This window comes from Lepus europaeus, chromosome 5 (genome assembly GCF_033115175.1).
Source record: "Lepus europaeus isolate LE1 chromosome 5, mLepTim1.pri, whole genome shotgun sequence".
NCBI classification, from domain to species: domain Eukaryota; kingdom Metazoa; phylum Chordata; class Mammalia; order Lagomorpha; family Leporidae; genus Lepus; species Lepus europaeus.
Genome location: NC_084831.1, coordinates 1,540,502 through 1,555,616, shown reverse-complemented (window position 1 = coordinate 1,555,616; position 15,115 = coordinate 1,540,502). Strand labels below are relative to the sequence as shown.

The following is a 15,115-nucleotide window of genomic DNA, read 5'->3' as shown; positions in this document are numbered from 1 at the left end:
GCTAGCCCGGCTGAGGGGTGGGGAGAGGTGGAACGCACCATCCGTCCAGGGGCCGGGGGCGGGGCAGGGAGGCCGTGGGGCTGACCTCATCCCAGGAACAGCCCGGGGGGACCCCCTGCGCCCTCAGCGCCCCTGGCCAGACCGAGCCCTGTAAGGCCCAGCTGCTGCCAGCCCTGGGCCATCCTCGCCTGGACAGGAGCCGGTGCCGAGGCCACACACACGGTGACCGTATGGGTGCCCATGGCCCCTGGGGACCTTCCCTGGGCCCCGGGAGGCCTGGGCCGGACTCGGAGCCGCCGCAGAAGAGCAAGGTGGTCAGAAAGCCTTTACTGTGCCGCTCGGCCTGGCACCGCAGGCCGCCGCCCTCTGCCCAGAACAGGGCGGGGCCGAGACGGGCCCTTCCCGCGTCCCCGCCGGCCACAGCTTCCTCACAGCAGCCCCGCGGGGGGACCTGGGGCGGCCCCTGCTGCTCTGAGGGCAGGGGTGGGTGAGTGTCCGGGGCCTGGCGTGGCAGCCACAGGAGGACGCCTGGGGTCACCTCACGCTTCCCCGCTGGCTGGGGCGGATGCTGCACGCGTGGCCGGCTCTCCAGGGCCCGGCGGCGGCTACACGTCCGTCTCCACCCGCAGCCGCTCCATCCGCCGCATGTTGCCCTCCACGGCCACGCGGCTGGTGATGCTGTGGGCAAAGTCCTCGGGAACCAGCCTGTCTCGCCGTCCCTCAGCCTCTCGCCGTAGAGCCACCCTGAGGCCGCACGGGCAGGGGAGGGGACAGGCAGGCCTGTGGGTGCCCTGCCCCCACGCCCCCTGGAACCGACCCCACCCTCACGCCTCAGGAGGGAACCCACGCTCACACCACTCTCGGGTGCTCTGTCCCTGGGTGGGGGGTGGCAGCGCTAAGTCCACCCCTCCCTCGGGGAGCTGGCTGCCATCCCAACAGCACCCCCTCCCCTGTACCAGTACTGCCGAGCAGTCCAGCCCTCCCTTGGGGATCGGCTGCACCCCAGCAGCATCCCCTGTCCCCAGTGCCCCCGAGCCGCCCACCCCTCCCTCGGGCAGCCTACCGCCATCCCAGCGGCACCCCCTCCCCTGCACCAGTACTCCAGAGCCGTCCAGCCCTCCCTTGGGGACTGGCTGCACCCCAGCGGCACCCCTCCCCCCCGCCGCCCCAGTGCCCCCGAGCCGCCCGTGCTCACCATCCTCCCGCTGCAGAACCAGGACCACGTCCGCCTGCTGCAGCGTGACCTCGTCTTCCTGCTTGGCGAAGTAGGCCTTGGTGACCTCCACCTGGGGCAGCTCTGCGGGGGTATGCGTGACAGTGACTGGCGTCCAGGGCTCCGCCTCCCCCAGCACAGCCCCGCCTGGGAGGCCCTAGGTGTCCAGGCACGGGCAGGGGCACCTGCTCTCAGGGCCCAGGTGCTGGCATGGGTAGAGGGCGCTCCTGTTCTGTCCCTCCCCCCGCCGCCGGGACAGATGTAGGCCAGCCTGCCCCGCCCCGTGGCTCCGCCTCCCCCAGCTCCCGGGCTTGGGCAGGACAGGGTGACACACGGACAGAGCTGGGTCTTGGAGCCCGGGTGGCCGCATACACAGGTAGGGCCGGGGCCCAGCATGTGGGCAGACTGCAGTGTGGACAGGGCAGAGGGAGCCTGTCCTGCAGGCAAGCCCCCTCCCCGGCACCCCCGGCCAGCTCACCTCCTTTGTTGGAGAGGCCTTGCCACTGCTTCTCGTTGTAGGTGAGCGCCACGATCCACCGCGCCCGGTCACTCCTGGGGCACAGGGGGCGGGGTCAGAGCCCAGCAAGCTGTCCCATGGCTTTGGACACCCAGCACCGGGGCACAGGGGGGGAGTGGGAGTGGCAGGAGGACCCAGTCAGAGGGCGGCAGCTGCGTCCTGAGACCCCAGCCCGTCAGCGCTAGGTCGGAGCCCCGCCCCTCCATCCCAGCGGCAGCGTCCCCTCTGGAAGATCTCTGCTGGCCAGGGCCACAGGGCGGGGCGTGGGGAGTGGCACCCTACAGCCATGGTCCAGCGGCCTACAGCCCTGCCCCCACCGCACCAGCTCACTGTGCTCCAGCCCCTGTCCATGTTCTGCCCCAGGGCCTTTGCACGGCTGTGCCCGGCTGGTCATCCTCCCTCCCCGCTCTCTGGAGGGTCAGTGCCTCGGCTGGCCCCCTCCCAGGAGCGGCCATCACAGCTCCGGGCAGGGCCACCCCTGGCGCAGGGCAGTGCTGGGGGGGGGGGCCCGGCTCTTACGCGGCGTCCGTGGAGAGCAGGATCTGCTCCTGGCGGCCCTCGCTGTTGTGCAGCAGGGTCACCTGGAAGGGGTGGGGCACCGAGGAGCTGCGGCTGCCGCCTCCCGGCAGCCACGCCTCCGACGGCTCCAACTTGGCCACCTGGACGTGCTCTGTCTGGGCGTAATCCTGGACCACGTAGCTCTCGTCACTGCAGGGACACGGCGGGGCGGGGGGGGGAGGGGTCCATGGGACGCTGCGGCCAGTGCCCTCCCCGGCCCCCGCCGGTGTCACTGCTCCAGAGCCGTCCCCAAGCCCCGGGGACACAGGGGTCCCCTGGCGACCTGGGCGGGCACTGCGAGAGCCAGGCTGGGCAGCCCCAGTTCTGAGGTCAAAGGGCTCAAGCCCCCGCCCGCCCCCAGCCCAGCGTCCCCGCGGCCCCACCTCTTCCTCTTGGTGACCACCAGCACGTCATTGAAGACGAACAGGTAGAGCGTGGGCCGGCTGGCGATCTTCCGGAACAGCCCGGCTTCCTCCACCACGAAGAGCTCCCCGCGCTTCAGCAGCCAGCGGGAGGGGGAGATGAGCGGGAGCGACTGGAGACAGAGCAGAGCGGACACGCGCCTGTGGGCACTGCCCGCGGGCACGGCGGGGGCCTCCTGGCTGGCCCCAGAGACCCAGCGCCTGGGTCAGGGCTGCCCACGTGGCCTCCAGCCACGCCTCCAGCCACGCCTCCTGCCACGCCTCCAGCCGCGCCTCCTGCCACGCCTCCAGCCACACCTCTGGGCTCCACAGGCACCTGCTGGGAGGCAGAGCCCAGGCCTGGGGGGGGGGGATCCAGGGGGCTCAGGCACAGCGGCTGCAAGGCCAGCGCCCAGGGCAGGAACAGCCGGCCTGGTGGCCACATTGTGGCATCCAAAGGGCGGGGCCTGACCCCCGCAGAGCTCCCCGCCCTGCCCTGCACGGGCGAGGGCTGAGGCATCGTGGGGGGGGTGGGGCTGCTCCGCACCTGCACTGGGTCTGACACCCACAACCCACTGCGGACTCAGCCCCCGAACCTCCCACCCCCAGGCCTCAGCCAAGCCCCCCGCCCCGCCCCGCCCCGCCCCTGCCGCTTGTCTCAAGATTGGCTTGGAGGCCACGTGGCGGGAGGCAGCCCGCTTAGGGACAGCCAGGCCTGGGATGGGTCCTTGCTCTGGCCGGGGGTGGGCTGCACCCCAAAGTCAAACACAGGACTGCAAGGGGCGTGGGCAGTGCCGGCAGGGAGCAGTCATCACCCTCACACCCGGCCCGGGAAGCCCACCCAGACCCACGCCAGGAAGTCTCGACTGCAGGGACCCAGAGCCCTCCCGGGGGCTGGGGTGGGGAGGCTGCAACCCACCACCGTGCCAGGGCTCCCTGCGAGGGCAAGGGGGCACCCGGTGGACACCTGTGGGGTCCTGCTGGCTTGGGGAGGATCTAGGCTGCGGACACCCTGCCCCTCCCCAGGACCTACTGGGAAACCTGAGATCCAAGCTGGAACTGCGGTGCCCCCCACCCTTGGCACAGCAGAGCCCAGCCCCCGCCAGGCCAGCAAGGAGCCTCCCCCACCCCCCGTCCTACGGCTGGGGCAGGAGGGTGATGAAGCTGAGAGGCCGAGGGTGCACAAGGGACGAGCCCAGGTGGGGGAAACCGAGGCAGCACTCGTAGGAGGCCCAGTGCCCGTCCTCTGCCCTCCCGGGCCTCTGTCCTCCCCCACCTGGGCCTCTGACCTCCCTGGGCCTCTGCCCTCTCCCATGCCCGGGCCTCTGTCCTCCCTGAGCCTCTGTCCTCCCCCACCTGGGCCTCTGTCCTCTCTGGGCCTCTGTCCTCCCCAGGCCTCTGCCCTCCCCAGCGCCGGGATGGAGGCCGAGGAGCCTGACCGCAGACACAGGGGACAGGGCCCTACCTTGACCTTGCTGAAGTCCAGCTGCGTGTGCAGGGTGTACAGCTGCTCCATGCGCTCCATCTTGTGCGCCCCCTCATTGCACTGCTTCACCAGCTGCCGGGCAGGCGCTGAGCTGAGCCGGCCACGCCCCCTGCTGCCGGCCCCGCCCACGTGGGAGACCCTCTGCTCCAGGGGGTGGGGTGGAGGGCGGAGGCAGAACTTGGGTGTGGGTGGGCTGAGCCCCGCCCCCACCGGGACCCCGCTCACCTTGCTGAGGGCCTTCAGGGCGCGGCTGGCCGCCTTGTACCTCTCGGGGTGGCCCTGGGTCTTCATGCAGAGGGTCTGGGGAGAGCCCGGATGTGAGGTGCCAGTCCCCTCCTGCATCCCAGGCATGGCGCCTGCACGGGGCAGGGGCTCCCCACCAACACCAGGGTGGGTGGGGGCTGCAAGGCAGCTGGGGGGCCCTCAGAGCAGAGCTCAGCTGCCCCCCCCCCCCAGCGTGCGCAGCCCCCGATGGCCGCCCCACCCCGGCTTGCCCCGGTCAGGTCAGTTCCCTGTTCAGCTGTCACCTTTCCTGCCACCGTGCAGTGGGGGAGGGGTAGCTGAGGTGCCCACTCCTCCCCCGTGCTGGGGGCCCGGGGCTCTGAGGTCGTGTGTGACGGGGCAGCTGGCTTGCGAGCCCCTGCCGTGCGCGGTCTCTGTGAGCTCAGCTCCTGCTCTGTGCTGGAAGGCACACGTGTGCACACGTGTGCAGGTCCCGTGCCCCCCGTGTCCATGCGTGCCTGCGTGTGCTCTGTGGTGACAGCAGTCACGATTCTAACCACGCTGTCACCGTGACCCGTGTCCATGTGTGCAGGTCCCGTGACCCGTGTCCATGTGTGCATGCGTGTGCTCTGTGGGTGACAGCAGTCACGATTCTAACCACGCTGTCACCATGACTGGTACCCTGTTCCAATGTCACAGGTGCAGGCAGGTGTGACGCAGGCCACGGGGAGCGATGCTTGGCCCAGAGGCGGGGGCTCTCCTGTCGGGACCCCCACAAGCCAGTCCCACAGCTGAGCGGGGCTGCCCGGCCTGGCCGCCTTCCCACGAGCTGGGCACTCACGTCCGTCAGGAGGGGCAGCCGCGTGACCCTCTGCATGGGGAGGATGAGGAAGGAGATCATGGGCAGGCCCCCGCACGCCGGCCGCCTCTCGATGTCCCGCAGGGCCTCGCGGAAGGCGGCGTTGCTGCTCCTACAACAGAGGACAGGGCTGTGGGCGGCCGGGAGGCAGGGACGGGGCTGTCCCTCGGGGCCGTGGGCAGCAAGGAGGCAGGGGACGGGGCTGTCCCTTGGGGCCGTGGATGGCAGGGAGGCAGGGGACGGGGCTGTCCCTCGGGGCCATGGGCAGCAAGGAGGCAGAGGATGGGACTGTCCTCAGGGCCGTGGACGGCAGGGAGGCAGAGGACGGGGCTGCCCTCGGGGCGGTGGATGGCAGGGAGGCAGGGGACGGGGCTGTCCCTCGGGGTCATGGGCGGCAGGAAGGCAGGGACGGGGCTGTCCTCGGGCCGTGGGCAGCAGGGAGGCAGGGACGGGGCTGTCCTCGGGGCCATGGGCACGCACGTGAGCCTCTGCAGCGCGCGCTGCTGGAAGCCCTCGTTGGAGCAGTAGGCCACGTAGGGGTGGAAGTGCCGCTCCGCGTGCTCCTCCAGGATGTCGCTGATGTCCTCCACCCACACCTGCGCCTTGTGCCGCTGCTCCAGGTCCTCAAAGAACCTGCGGGCGCGAGGCCGGGGGCGAGGGCTGGGTCCTGGGGTCCACCAGCACGTGTGCACCCAGGCACGCGACGGCGCTGCCCACGGGTGCACACGCACGCACACGCACACAGCAGGAGGTGGCTCAGGGCAGCCCGAGCCAGCCACGCCCCCGGCGAAGGCCAGGCCAGGGCAGCTCCCCACACCGGAAGGAAGCACGCCTGTCCCTGGGAAGAAGCTCGGGGTGGGAGCTCCAGGCCCCAAGGGCGGGCACAGGCGACCACACGCGGTCACACGGTGGGCAGACCCCGCCCCGCCTACATCGGGCAGCTCTGCCGACCGAGCCCCCGGCTGGGCTCCAACAAAGGCAGCCCACTCACCCCACTCCAGGCTCTGAGAAGCCCCCTCTCCAGCCAGGGCTGGACAGGGTCCCCAGGTGTCCTGCACGGCAACCGTGCTGGCCGCTGGCCCCCGGGAAGCCCCAGCAGGTGGGACAGCGAGTCAGGAGCAGTGGTGCCCACGGACACGGCCAGGAAGGAGCGGAGACCCCCGCTGCCCGGACACGGGCCCAGCACACGCGTGCCTGCCCTGGCCCGACTTGAATGTGCGGCTCTGTGGGCTCCCAGGTGAGGTCTGGGAGCGCCAGCCGGCAGCCGCTGACCCCCAGCCGTGCTGCCTGCCCACGGGGACACTGGAACAGGCCAGGCTGAAGCCCTGCGGGGCTCAGAATCAGACACAGAGGGCGCCCCAGGGTCAGTGCTGGGGGGGGCCGGCCGGGGAGTTTCCCACATCCAGTCACCAAGCGCCACAGGAAGCCCTCGTCCCCAGGGACTTCACAGTCCCCATGCCCCGCCCGCCTCCAGCAGGGCTCTGGGGCTGCTCAGGGGCTCCAAAGGGCGCCAGCAGCCGCCCGCTGGGCTTCTTCCTGCACACCTGCCCTGGCCCCTTCGGGTCAACAGTGCAGCTTGGGGGCCCCAAGATGGCCCAGGGCCTCCTGGGCAGGGGGAGCACAGGGCCGCTCCCACACAGGTGTACACCTGGGCTGCACCCTGCAGGGGACACAGGTGTCACCCCGGCCCTCCTACACCTACAAGCCCTGTAATGGGAGCCCGGTCAGGCCACCAGACACCAGCGGTGGAAGACGACCCGGGGCTGCAACTTGAGGCCATCTCTGGGCCAGTGAGCACCTGCCCCAGGGCCCTCTGGGCGTGGCGGCAGGCAGGGCACGGCTGTGCCCTGGGGGAAGCGCTCCTCCCCGAGTGAACTTCCGGGATGCCCACAGCAGCCCACAGCCACCTCTTGGAGGCTGTCACACAGCATCCCAGCCAGCCGGCCACCCCAGGCGCAGAGCACAGCTCCCCTGGGCCGCCAGAGGCGGGTGCCCTGGGGGGGGGGGGCCTCACTTGCGGCTGGCAGCCATCACGTCCAGGATGTTGGAGAAGAGGTGGTGGTGTTCCGTCTGCGTCATGGTCGCCCGCAGCTCGGCGGACTGTAGGAACTCGGTCACCAGGATGCCCAGGCTGTGCTGGTACGAGTACTCGGACGTGAGGATCTCAAAGATGGCCTGCGGCGAGACAGGAGGCTGCGGGGGGCTCCCGGCTCCTGAGACATGGCTGTCGTGACAGCCCTCCGGGAGCGGGGAGCCCACTGTCCCGGGGCAGGGATGCCCACCCCCGCCCGAGGATTCTGATGCTGCCTGGCCTGGGGCGAAGGCGCAGCCGTCATGAGAGCCCAGAGCTCTGGAGGCCACCACTGGGCACTGTCCATCCGTGTGCTCTGGCCTCCCCGCACGCAGACCCAGCCCGCCCTTGCCCCCGCCCCCCGCCCTCACCTCCTGCCTCTTGCGCTCCTCTGGGGTCAGCCTGTCCAGGATGCCCGACTCCACCACCTGGCGAACACACAGCCCGGAGTCAGGGGGCCTGCGCCCTCCAGAGACCCCGGAGAGAAACAGGGCGTCCGGCGTGGGGAGGGGCACTGGTCCCGAACACCTTCCCCACAAGACACAGGGCCACGGGGAGAGTGGGGGAGGTGGGGCCATGGCTCAGTGCATGCTGGGAAGGTGACACGGCCAGCATGGTGGCACTGCCCAAGCTCCGCCCTGCAGGGCCCAGGGCCGAGGGGACTGCAGGGCTGCAGCCTGGCTCCCTGTGGGCCGGCGGCCACCTGCTGGGGTGAGTTGTGCTCCGTTCCCCCTGGGGCTGCCAGTGCCCGGGCTGGGGCTCAGACCCCACACCTGCAGCTCCCCCAGGTCAGGGTCTGACTGTCACACGTGCCACCCAGCCTGGGGGAGACCCACACCGTCCTCCCTGGCTGGGCCCCCACGGCTGGGAGGACCTGGGGACCCTCATCCATAAGGTGGCCAAGGAGCCCCACCGTACCCCAGGGGGAGAGCGAGCCAGGCCCAGCGGGCGGTCCGGATCGCAGCGTGGGCTCCTGGGAGGCAGCAGCCGCTTCCTCACGCATGGGGCTGTGGTTCAGCCCCGCGCGCAGCCAGGCCCCCACCAGCCCCATCTGCAGGTGTGGGGAGCAAGGGCAGCCGGGCTGGAGCTCAGGCCCCGCCCCTCTGTGCCCAGCGCCCCCTGCAGGTCAGTGAGAGCGGGGCGCCGACCACACACACACACAGTGGCAGGAGCCGCCTGGCCCTGGGTGGCTCCCCTCTCCCGGGGGTCACCAGGCAGGGTGGCTTGGGAGAGACCCCCAGGCCAGCTGCGCACAGCTGGGGCCCTCCGGCGAGGCAGCCCCAGCCGCCCTGGGCGCAGCAGGCAGGGCCCCACCTCTGGCAGCTGGCTCCAGGTGAGCTGGGCCGGCCGGTAGCTCTCCACCACGATGTGGTCCGCCCTGGGCGCGTCCTCGGAGCCGGGCTGCGTGTCCAGCACGTCCTCGTCCGACTCCTGGCCGGTGTTCAGCCCCCGCTCCCGGATCTCCTGGTAGAGGCGGGGGTCTGGGGCAGGGAGGAGGGCTCTCCTGAGGGTGCAGGCTGTGGGCGGGGCAGGCGCCTCCCCCCACCCCCAGCAGGCCGTGCGCGGCCATCACCACCCCCTCCGAGCCCCGGAGGCCAGCGGGCTCCCCTCTGACGGACTTGAGCCGGGGCACGCGGCAGGTGCGCCCTCTGACCTGGCTCGGTCCCACCACCAGCAGCGCCACCGTGGGCCGGGCCGGGCGTCCGCGGGGGGACTGGGCCTTGTCCCTGCCCTTGGCCCCCAGCAGAGCTGCGGTCAGAGCAGCCGTGGGGGCCTCGGCCCCTGGAAGGTCAGGTTCGGGCTTGAGGCCCCGCGGCCCCCACCAGCCAGCGCCACCACGGCAGCACCGGCCCTCCCGCCCCCAGGGCCGCTCACCATCCTTGAAGGAGCCCTTGTTTGCTCTCCTCCGCCCCAGAGTCCTCTGCAGTGAGAAACAGCAGCCATCAGCCGGGGGTCCAGACTCCACGTGCAGAGCTGGGCCCAGTGTGTGTGGGGGGGTGCCCTGCCCAGTGTGCAGAAGGTGCCCAATGTATGTCACTTCCACAAGGGTATGGGATGGGGCTCAGAGCAGGTAGGACATGTGACTGAGGACTGGACGAGTCCAGGAAGGCTGCCTGGAGGAGGAGGGAGGCTGAGCTAGCGACAAGGGATGCTGGGGAGGGCGTGGGCTTGGAGTGAAGCTCGAAGCAGGGCAGGTGCGGTTGGGAAGGGGCGGGGGTTGCGGCCTGGGGCTGCACACGGGGCCTCTCAGGGCAGCAGGAAGAGCCCGGGGACCCCAGCACCTGAGGTTCAGGATGGAGGCGGAGACTGGGGGCCTTGGGCAGCCCCCCCCCTGCGCTGGGACACACAACGGGCAGGTGTGCGGCTACCGGGAAAGCCGGGGCTGGTTCCTCGGAACGAGTTCAGACCTGAAACTCCCCTTGGTGGTTGGGAAGGTGTGGCGCTCCCAGCGCACCTGGCCAGGACCCCTCCACCCGCCCCCCCCCCCCCCGTGCCGCCCCCCTCGGGGGCTGGGCCCTGGTGTGGCCCTGCCCCTCCCCCACCTCGTCCGCCCCTCACGGCCTCCTCTGCCCCCAGTGCCCAGCCGCCTGTCTTGGGTGCTCTCCGGGTCGGGCACGGCGCCCACCAGGCTCAGGGCGTTATCCTAGTGGGGAGCCGGTGGTGGGGGCCGGGGAAACGTTCGCTGGATGTGGGACCCCCGGTGAGTGCACGGGGCCGGTGCTGTGGTGCAGCGGGTTAAGCTGCCGCTTGCAATGCCTGCATCTCACGCCAGGGCACCTGGTCACATCCCGGCTGCTCCGCTCTGATCCAGCTCCCTGCTATGGCCTGGGAACGCAGCCACGACGGCTCAAGTGCTCGGGCCCCTGCACGCACGCGGGAGACCAGGATGGATTTCTGGGCTCCCGGCTTCAGCGTGGCCCAGTCCCGGCCATCGTGGCCATTTGGGGGGTGAACCAGCGGGTGCAAGATTTTCTGCATTTAAATAAATCACTCTTAAGAAACACCAGCGAATGCACGAGTGGCTCCTGGGGGCCTGACCGTGGTGGGCACGGGGCTGTCCCTGTCCCCACAGTGGCGAAAGCTAGGACTGACACGGGCAGTCGGGGGCCCACGGGGGTCTTGGGCTGACCTTCAGCCGCCACACCTGGGGCTGGAGGCCGGGGCTCTCTGTGAGCAGCCACCGAGCGGGAGGGCTGTCTAAGGTGGGCTGGCACCGCGGATGCCACGCTGGGGCCGATCGCCAACCTTCCAACAGCCGGTCCCAGCGTCTCCCAGGGCTGGGCTGCAGCTGGTGCCCAGCGAATGCACACGTCCCGCAGGCTGTGCGCTCCCAGCAGCCCTGGCCGCCTTCCAGCCTCTCAGGAGGGCCAGGGTGGGGCAGCTGTCAGCTCCACTCATCACCCGCATTTACCGTGAGTACGCCGAGGCCCAGGGTCCCACGGCAGCCACAGTGCACCCAGGCCCTTCTCGGAGGCAGCCTATGAGCCTGGGCTGCTTCCAGCACAGACCGAGTGACGTGCCCGCCAGTGACCCCCAGGCCTGCCCACTCACCCGCCCCCAGGCAAGGACCCTGAGCCCCAGACCTGGAGGACGGTGCCCAGGTGCCAGGTTCACTGTGCCCGGTCTTCCGGCTCGGTGGCTGCCCACAGCAAACACCCAGCCCGGGCCACAGGGGACTGGTGACTCAGAGGGCAAGGGACACGGTGCAGGAGCTGCACAGCCCAGCTCTGACCCCTGGGCCCAGGGACAAGGGGCGCCACTTGCTGTACCCAGCCCAGAAAACAGGCTGTGCATGTACATGTGTGTGCGTGTGCACGCCTGTGCGTACATGTGTGCACCTATGTGGGCGTGTGCACCTGTGTGTGCATGCCCGTGCGTACACGCGTGCGCCCATGTGGGCGTGTGCACCCGTGTGTGAGCTTCTGTGTGTACGTGTATGTGTACACGTGAACACAAGTATCTGCATGCTTGTGTGTGTGTGTTCTGTGTGTCCATGCATGTGTGTCCGGGTGTGTGCACATGTGTGTATGTGTGTCTATGTGTGTTCAGTGTGTCCACACGATGTGTGGACATGTGTGTATGCCGGTGCCTGTGTGTGCCAGCAGAGGGAATGCAGCTCCTCCCAGGGCCGGGGCAGGTGAGCAGCTGCCCCTCCCTGCCGGACGTGGGATCAGTGAGTGGGGGAGGGGGCAGAGCGCGTCCTGGCAGCTGCTGAGCACCACGGAGCTGGGCTCTGCTCTCCACTTGGCGGGGAGCAAGGCCGACACAGCGGGGGGCCAGCCTCGGTTGCCCTGTGTGTGCAGCAGGCTAGTCACAATCGCAGGGTCCAGTCCAGAGCCTGCACACGGCAGGTGCTCACTGAGCGAGAGCCGCGATGCAGAAGGTGGGCAGGAACCCCACCCCCACCCCAGCTGTGCGCTCCCAGGCCCTGGAGGCACCCCGCCACCCCGTCTGGGCTGCAGGTCCCCTACCTTGTTTTTGGCTGGACACCGGGCAGGAGGCTGGCTGGGCTCCTCGGCCAGAGCCTGGAGCCGGGGGCTGAGCTGGGTGGGGTCCCCCTTGCTGCCTGGCGTGGCCAGAACCTTCATGGCCGCCCGGTAGGACTGGTTCCGCAGGTTCCGCCTGAGCACCCCCTCGGGGCCCGTGTCCATATCCATGTCGTCCAGGGAGAAGCTGGGGGCCGAGAGGACCCGGGGGTCCCGCCGGGCGGCCTCCTTGCTGAGCACGGCTGCCCCGAAGCTCTGGTGCCGGGCGGGGGTCTTGGCCTTGCTGGCCACGGCCAGGCTGCGGGGTATCAGCTGCTGGGTGCCCATCTTCAGGGCGGCGGGGCTCTGCGTGCTCAGGATGACCGGTGGGGGCTCCTCGTGCCCCGGGGGAGCGGGGGTGTCAGGCTGGAAGGCGGCGCTGGGCCTGGCCGGCAGGGAGCCCCGGACCATGGGGAGCGCAGATGCCGGGTTCCCGCTGGCGTCGAGCCGCAGCTCCGAGTGGAAGCGGTGCTCCAGCAGCTTCTCTTCCAAGGAGCTGTCAGAGTGCCTCTGCGCCATGGCGGCAGGTCCTGGGGGAAGGGAGTCTCAGGAGGGAGGGGCCCGCCGGGCAGGTCCTGGGGGGAGGGGGAGGGGGTCTCAGGAGGGAGAGGCCTGCCGGGCAGGTCCTGGGGGGAGGGGGTCTCAGGTGGGAGGAGCCCTGGGGGGAGGGGATCTCAGGAGGGAGGGCAGGCCCCCCGCTGGCGGGACTGGGGCGGGCCGCACCCAGGAGGCCACCCTGCCCTCCCTACAGGACAGGCCGTTGGAGCTGAGGGCAAGTCCCCGAGCCGGAGGGAGCACCGTTGGTGACAGTCCCCTGGGCCGCCTGTGGGGCCCTGCTCCTGGCAGGACGCAGGCTCGCCCCTCCCCACACTGGGAACTTGGGATGGGGCTGCGAAGCCAGCCTGCACGGCCCCTGTCACCGTGTGGCTGTGGAGGCTGCCGGGGATGGAACCGCCAGCCCCGGGGGGCCCCGGGACACACGCCCGGTGCAGGGCCTGGTGGACATCACACGGCACTGTCTCCTCCCTTCACCTTCTGCAAACACTGGGATAGCCGCCGCCGAGCGCCGCCGAGCGCCGCCGAGCGCCGCCGAGCGCCGCCGAGCGCCTAAGATGATCCGGGGCGAGCTCTGACATCCATGCATGTAGCTTTCTTAACGCGCACCGTCCATGGATTTCTAAGATTATTTTGGTGCAAACTAACTTTTGTTTTAAAAGATTCATTTGAAAGAGCTACAGAGAGAGGTCCTCCATCCCCTGGTTCACTCCCCAACTGACCGAAACGGCCAGAGCTGTGCCAGGAGCCAGCAGCCAGGAGCCTCTTCCTGGTCTCCCACGCATGTGCAGGGGCCCAAAGGCTTGGGCCACCTTCTGCTGCTTTCCTGGGCCACATCAAAGAGCGGGGTGGGAAGTGGAGCAGCCGGGACTCGAACCAGCGCCCACATGGGATGCTGGGGATGCAGGCAGTGGCTTTACCCGCTGCCCCACGGCACCAGCCCCCAATTTTGTTTTTTTAAGATCCCTCACACACGTGAATTTCAAGATTTTATTTTTTTTTGCACCAAAACAACCTCTGAATTCTGTTTTTCCAGGGACTTTCTGAAATGCCCTCATGGAAGCCGAACTTTCCCAGATGGAAAACCAGGCCTCAGGTCACTTCCTGGAGGCGGCAGGGAGCCCTGGGCGCTGTGCTGGGCCGCAAAGCCGCCTTGTCCCTTCGCTGTGGCCCCGGCAGTGCCAGCAGCCCCCTCCCACCCTAGCAGGGACTGGGGGGGCACAGCCAGAGGTCCCCGGGGGCTGAGGGCTCCCTGGGACCAGCGGTCCCAGCCCCCACCCAACTCACACACCTGCTGCCCAGCCCTGCCAGCACTCCCCAGGGAGTCAGAGGCCCGGCACCTCCCTGAAGGGGGCGGGGCAGGCCGGGCAGGGCCGGTTCAGCTCAGCACCGCCCAAGGGGCCCCACTAGGAACCAGAAGCCACAGCCCTGGAGCCCTGGCCACCCCCACGCCCAGGGCACACGGCTCAGCACATTCCAGAGCCCCGGCCACCACGGCCGCCCTGGGAGCAGGCATGCGGGGGCCGCACCACCCTCACCACTGTCCACGGTCCCCAGGCCTGGTGGGAGTTCAGGGAACTGCTCCACCCTCAGCCCCCTTTCCCTCCCTGGGGGCCTTCTGCCCTGCTTGGAGGGGCCCACAGCGTCCGTGTGCTGCCCTCCCTCCCGCCACTCAAACACCCCGGCAGCCAAGGGCTTCCCCCAGCCCTGCTCCAGCTGATAGCCGCCCCTCCCAGGAGAGGACAGAGTCCAGCCCAGGCCAGGGAAGGCAGGGGCCGGAGGGAACCAGTCAGGTGAGCAGCTGTGGGGTGGGCAGGGCTTGGGCCCCAGCCACGCCCCCTGCCTGGGCATCTCCGGGACCCCCCTGGCTGTCTTAAGTGAGGCGCAGGTGACTCCCGCCTCTCTCCCATACATACCCCACTTTGGACCCCGCTCACCCCCGCCTCTTCCCCGTGGATCTGTCCTGGGTGTCCTGGGGCCCCTGCCCCCTGCTTCCCCCAGTGCATCCTGTGTCCCCTGCTTCCCAGAGGCCCTCTGTCCTCCTGGCAGGTGCCCACCTGGGATGGGGTGGGGCTGGGGCTCACTTCTGGGGGCTGGAGGCTGGCTGCCGGCCCCGCCCCTTCCGGCCCCCCCAACACAGAGGCGCAGCCCTACAGATTGTCCACTGCCTGCAGAAGTCTCCCTCCAGCCTCCCCGGGGTGGGGGTGGAGCTGCTCCCTGGGACCCTGTGGGGTGGGGGCAGGGCTAAGGGGCTCCAGTGTAGGAGCGTTGCTGTCTCTGGGTCTCTGTGGCTTCTGGGTGTGGCCCCAGGGGGTAGGTGACTCCTCCCACCCTGTTTCTGGACCGCCCGCTGCCAAGCGTGGCCCAGCGTGGCCACGGACATCTCTGACTCCCCACTTTCCTCCCCAACTTTGCACCTTCGCTGCTGTGGGGAGCTCCCCCCACTTCCTGGGGTCCCCGCGGCCCCCCAAGCATGCGCACGCCCACCCTGGTGCTGCTCTGTCCCGTGTCCCCGCCTCGTGCACGCGCCATCGTCCAGCGGCTCCCGCGCCGAGGCCCCGTTTTCTGGAGCCAGCCCTCTGTGCGCTGCCCTCGGGCCTGGCTCCCCACAGCCACCCGCTCTGCCAGCCCCCAGGCACGAGGCCCCCATGCACCTGCTGTCCCGAGGCGGCAGGCACCAGGCCGGCGGGCAGGCCTGTCCCAGAGC

General features: G+C 70.1%; 1 protein-coding gene across 1 annotated transcript; it reads right to left on the bottom strand.

Annotated features, from left to right (window-relative positions):
• Positions 1–587: 587 nt before the first annotated feature.
• ARHGEF16 (Rho guanine nucleotide exchange factor 16) lies at positions 588–12,372 on the bottom strand. Its single transcript, XM_062193070.1, is given in 15 exon segments — positions 588–694; positions 697–744; positions 1,196–1,297; positions 1,692–1,765; positions 2,250–2,438; positions 2,672–2,823; positions 4,155–4,247; positions 4,401–4,475; positions 5,239–5,368; positions 5,737–5,889; positions 7,271–7,431; positions 7,699–7,755; positions 8,642–8,808; positions 9,203–9,248; positions 11,800–12,372. Coding segments are annotated over 15 exon segments (2,109 nt in total). The 3' UTR covers positions 588–605.
• Between the last annotated feature and the right edge of the window lie 2,743 nt (positions 12,373–15,115).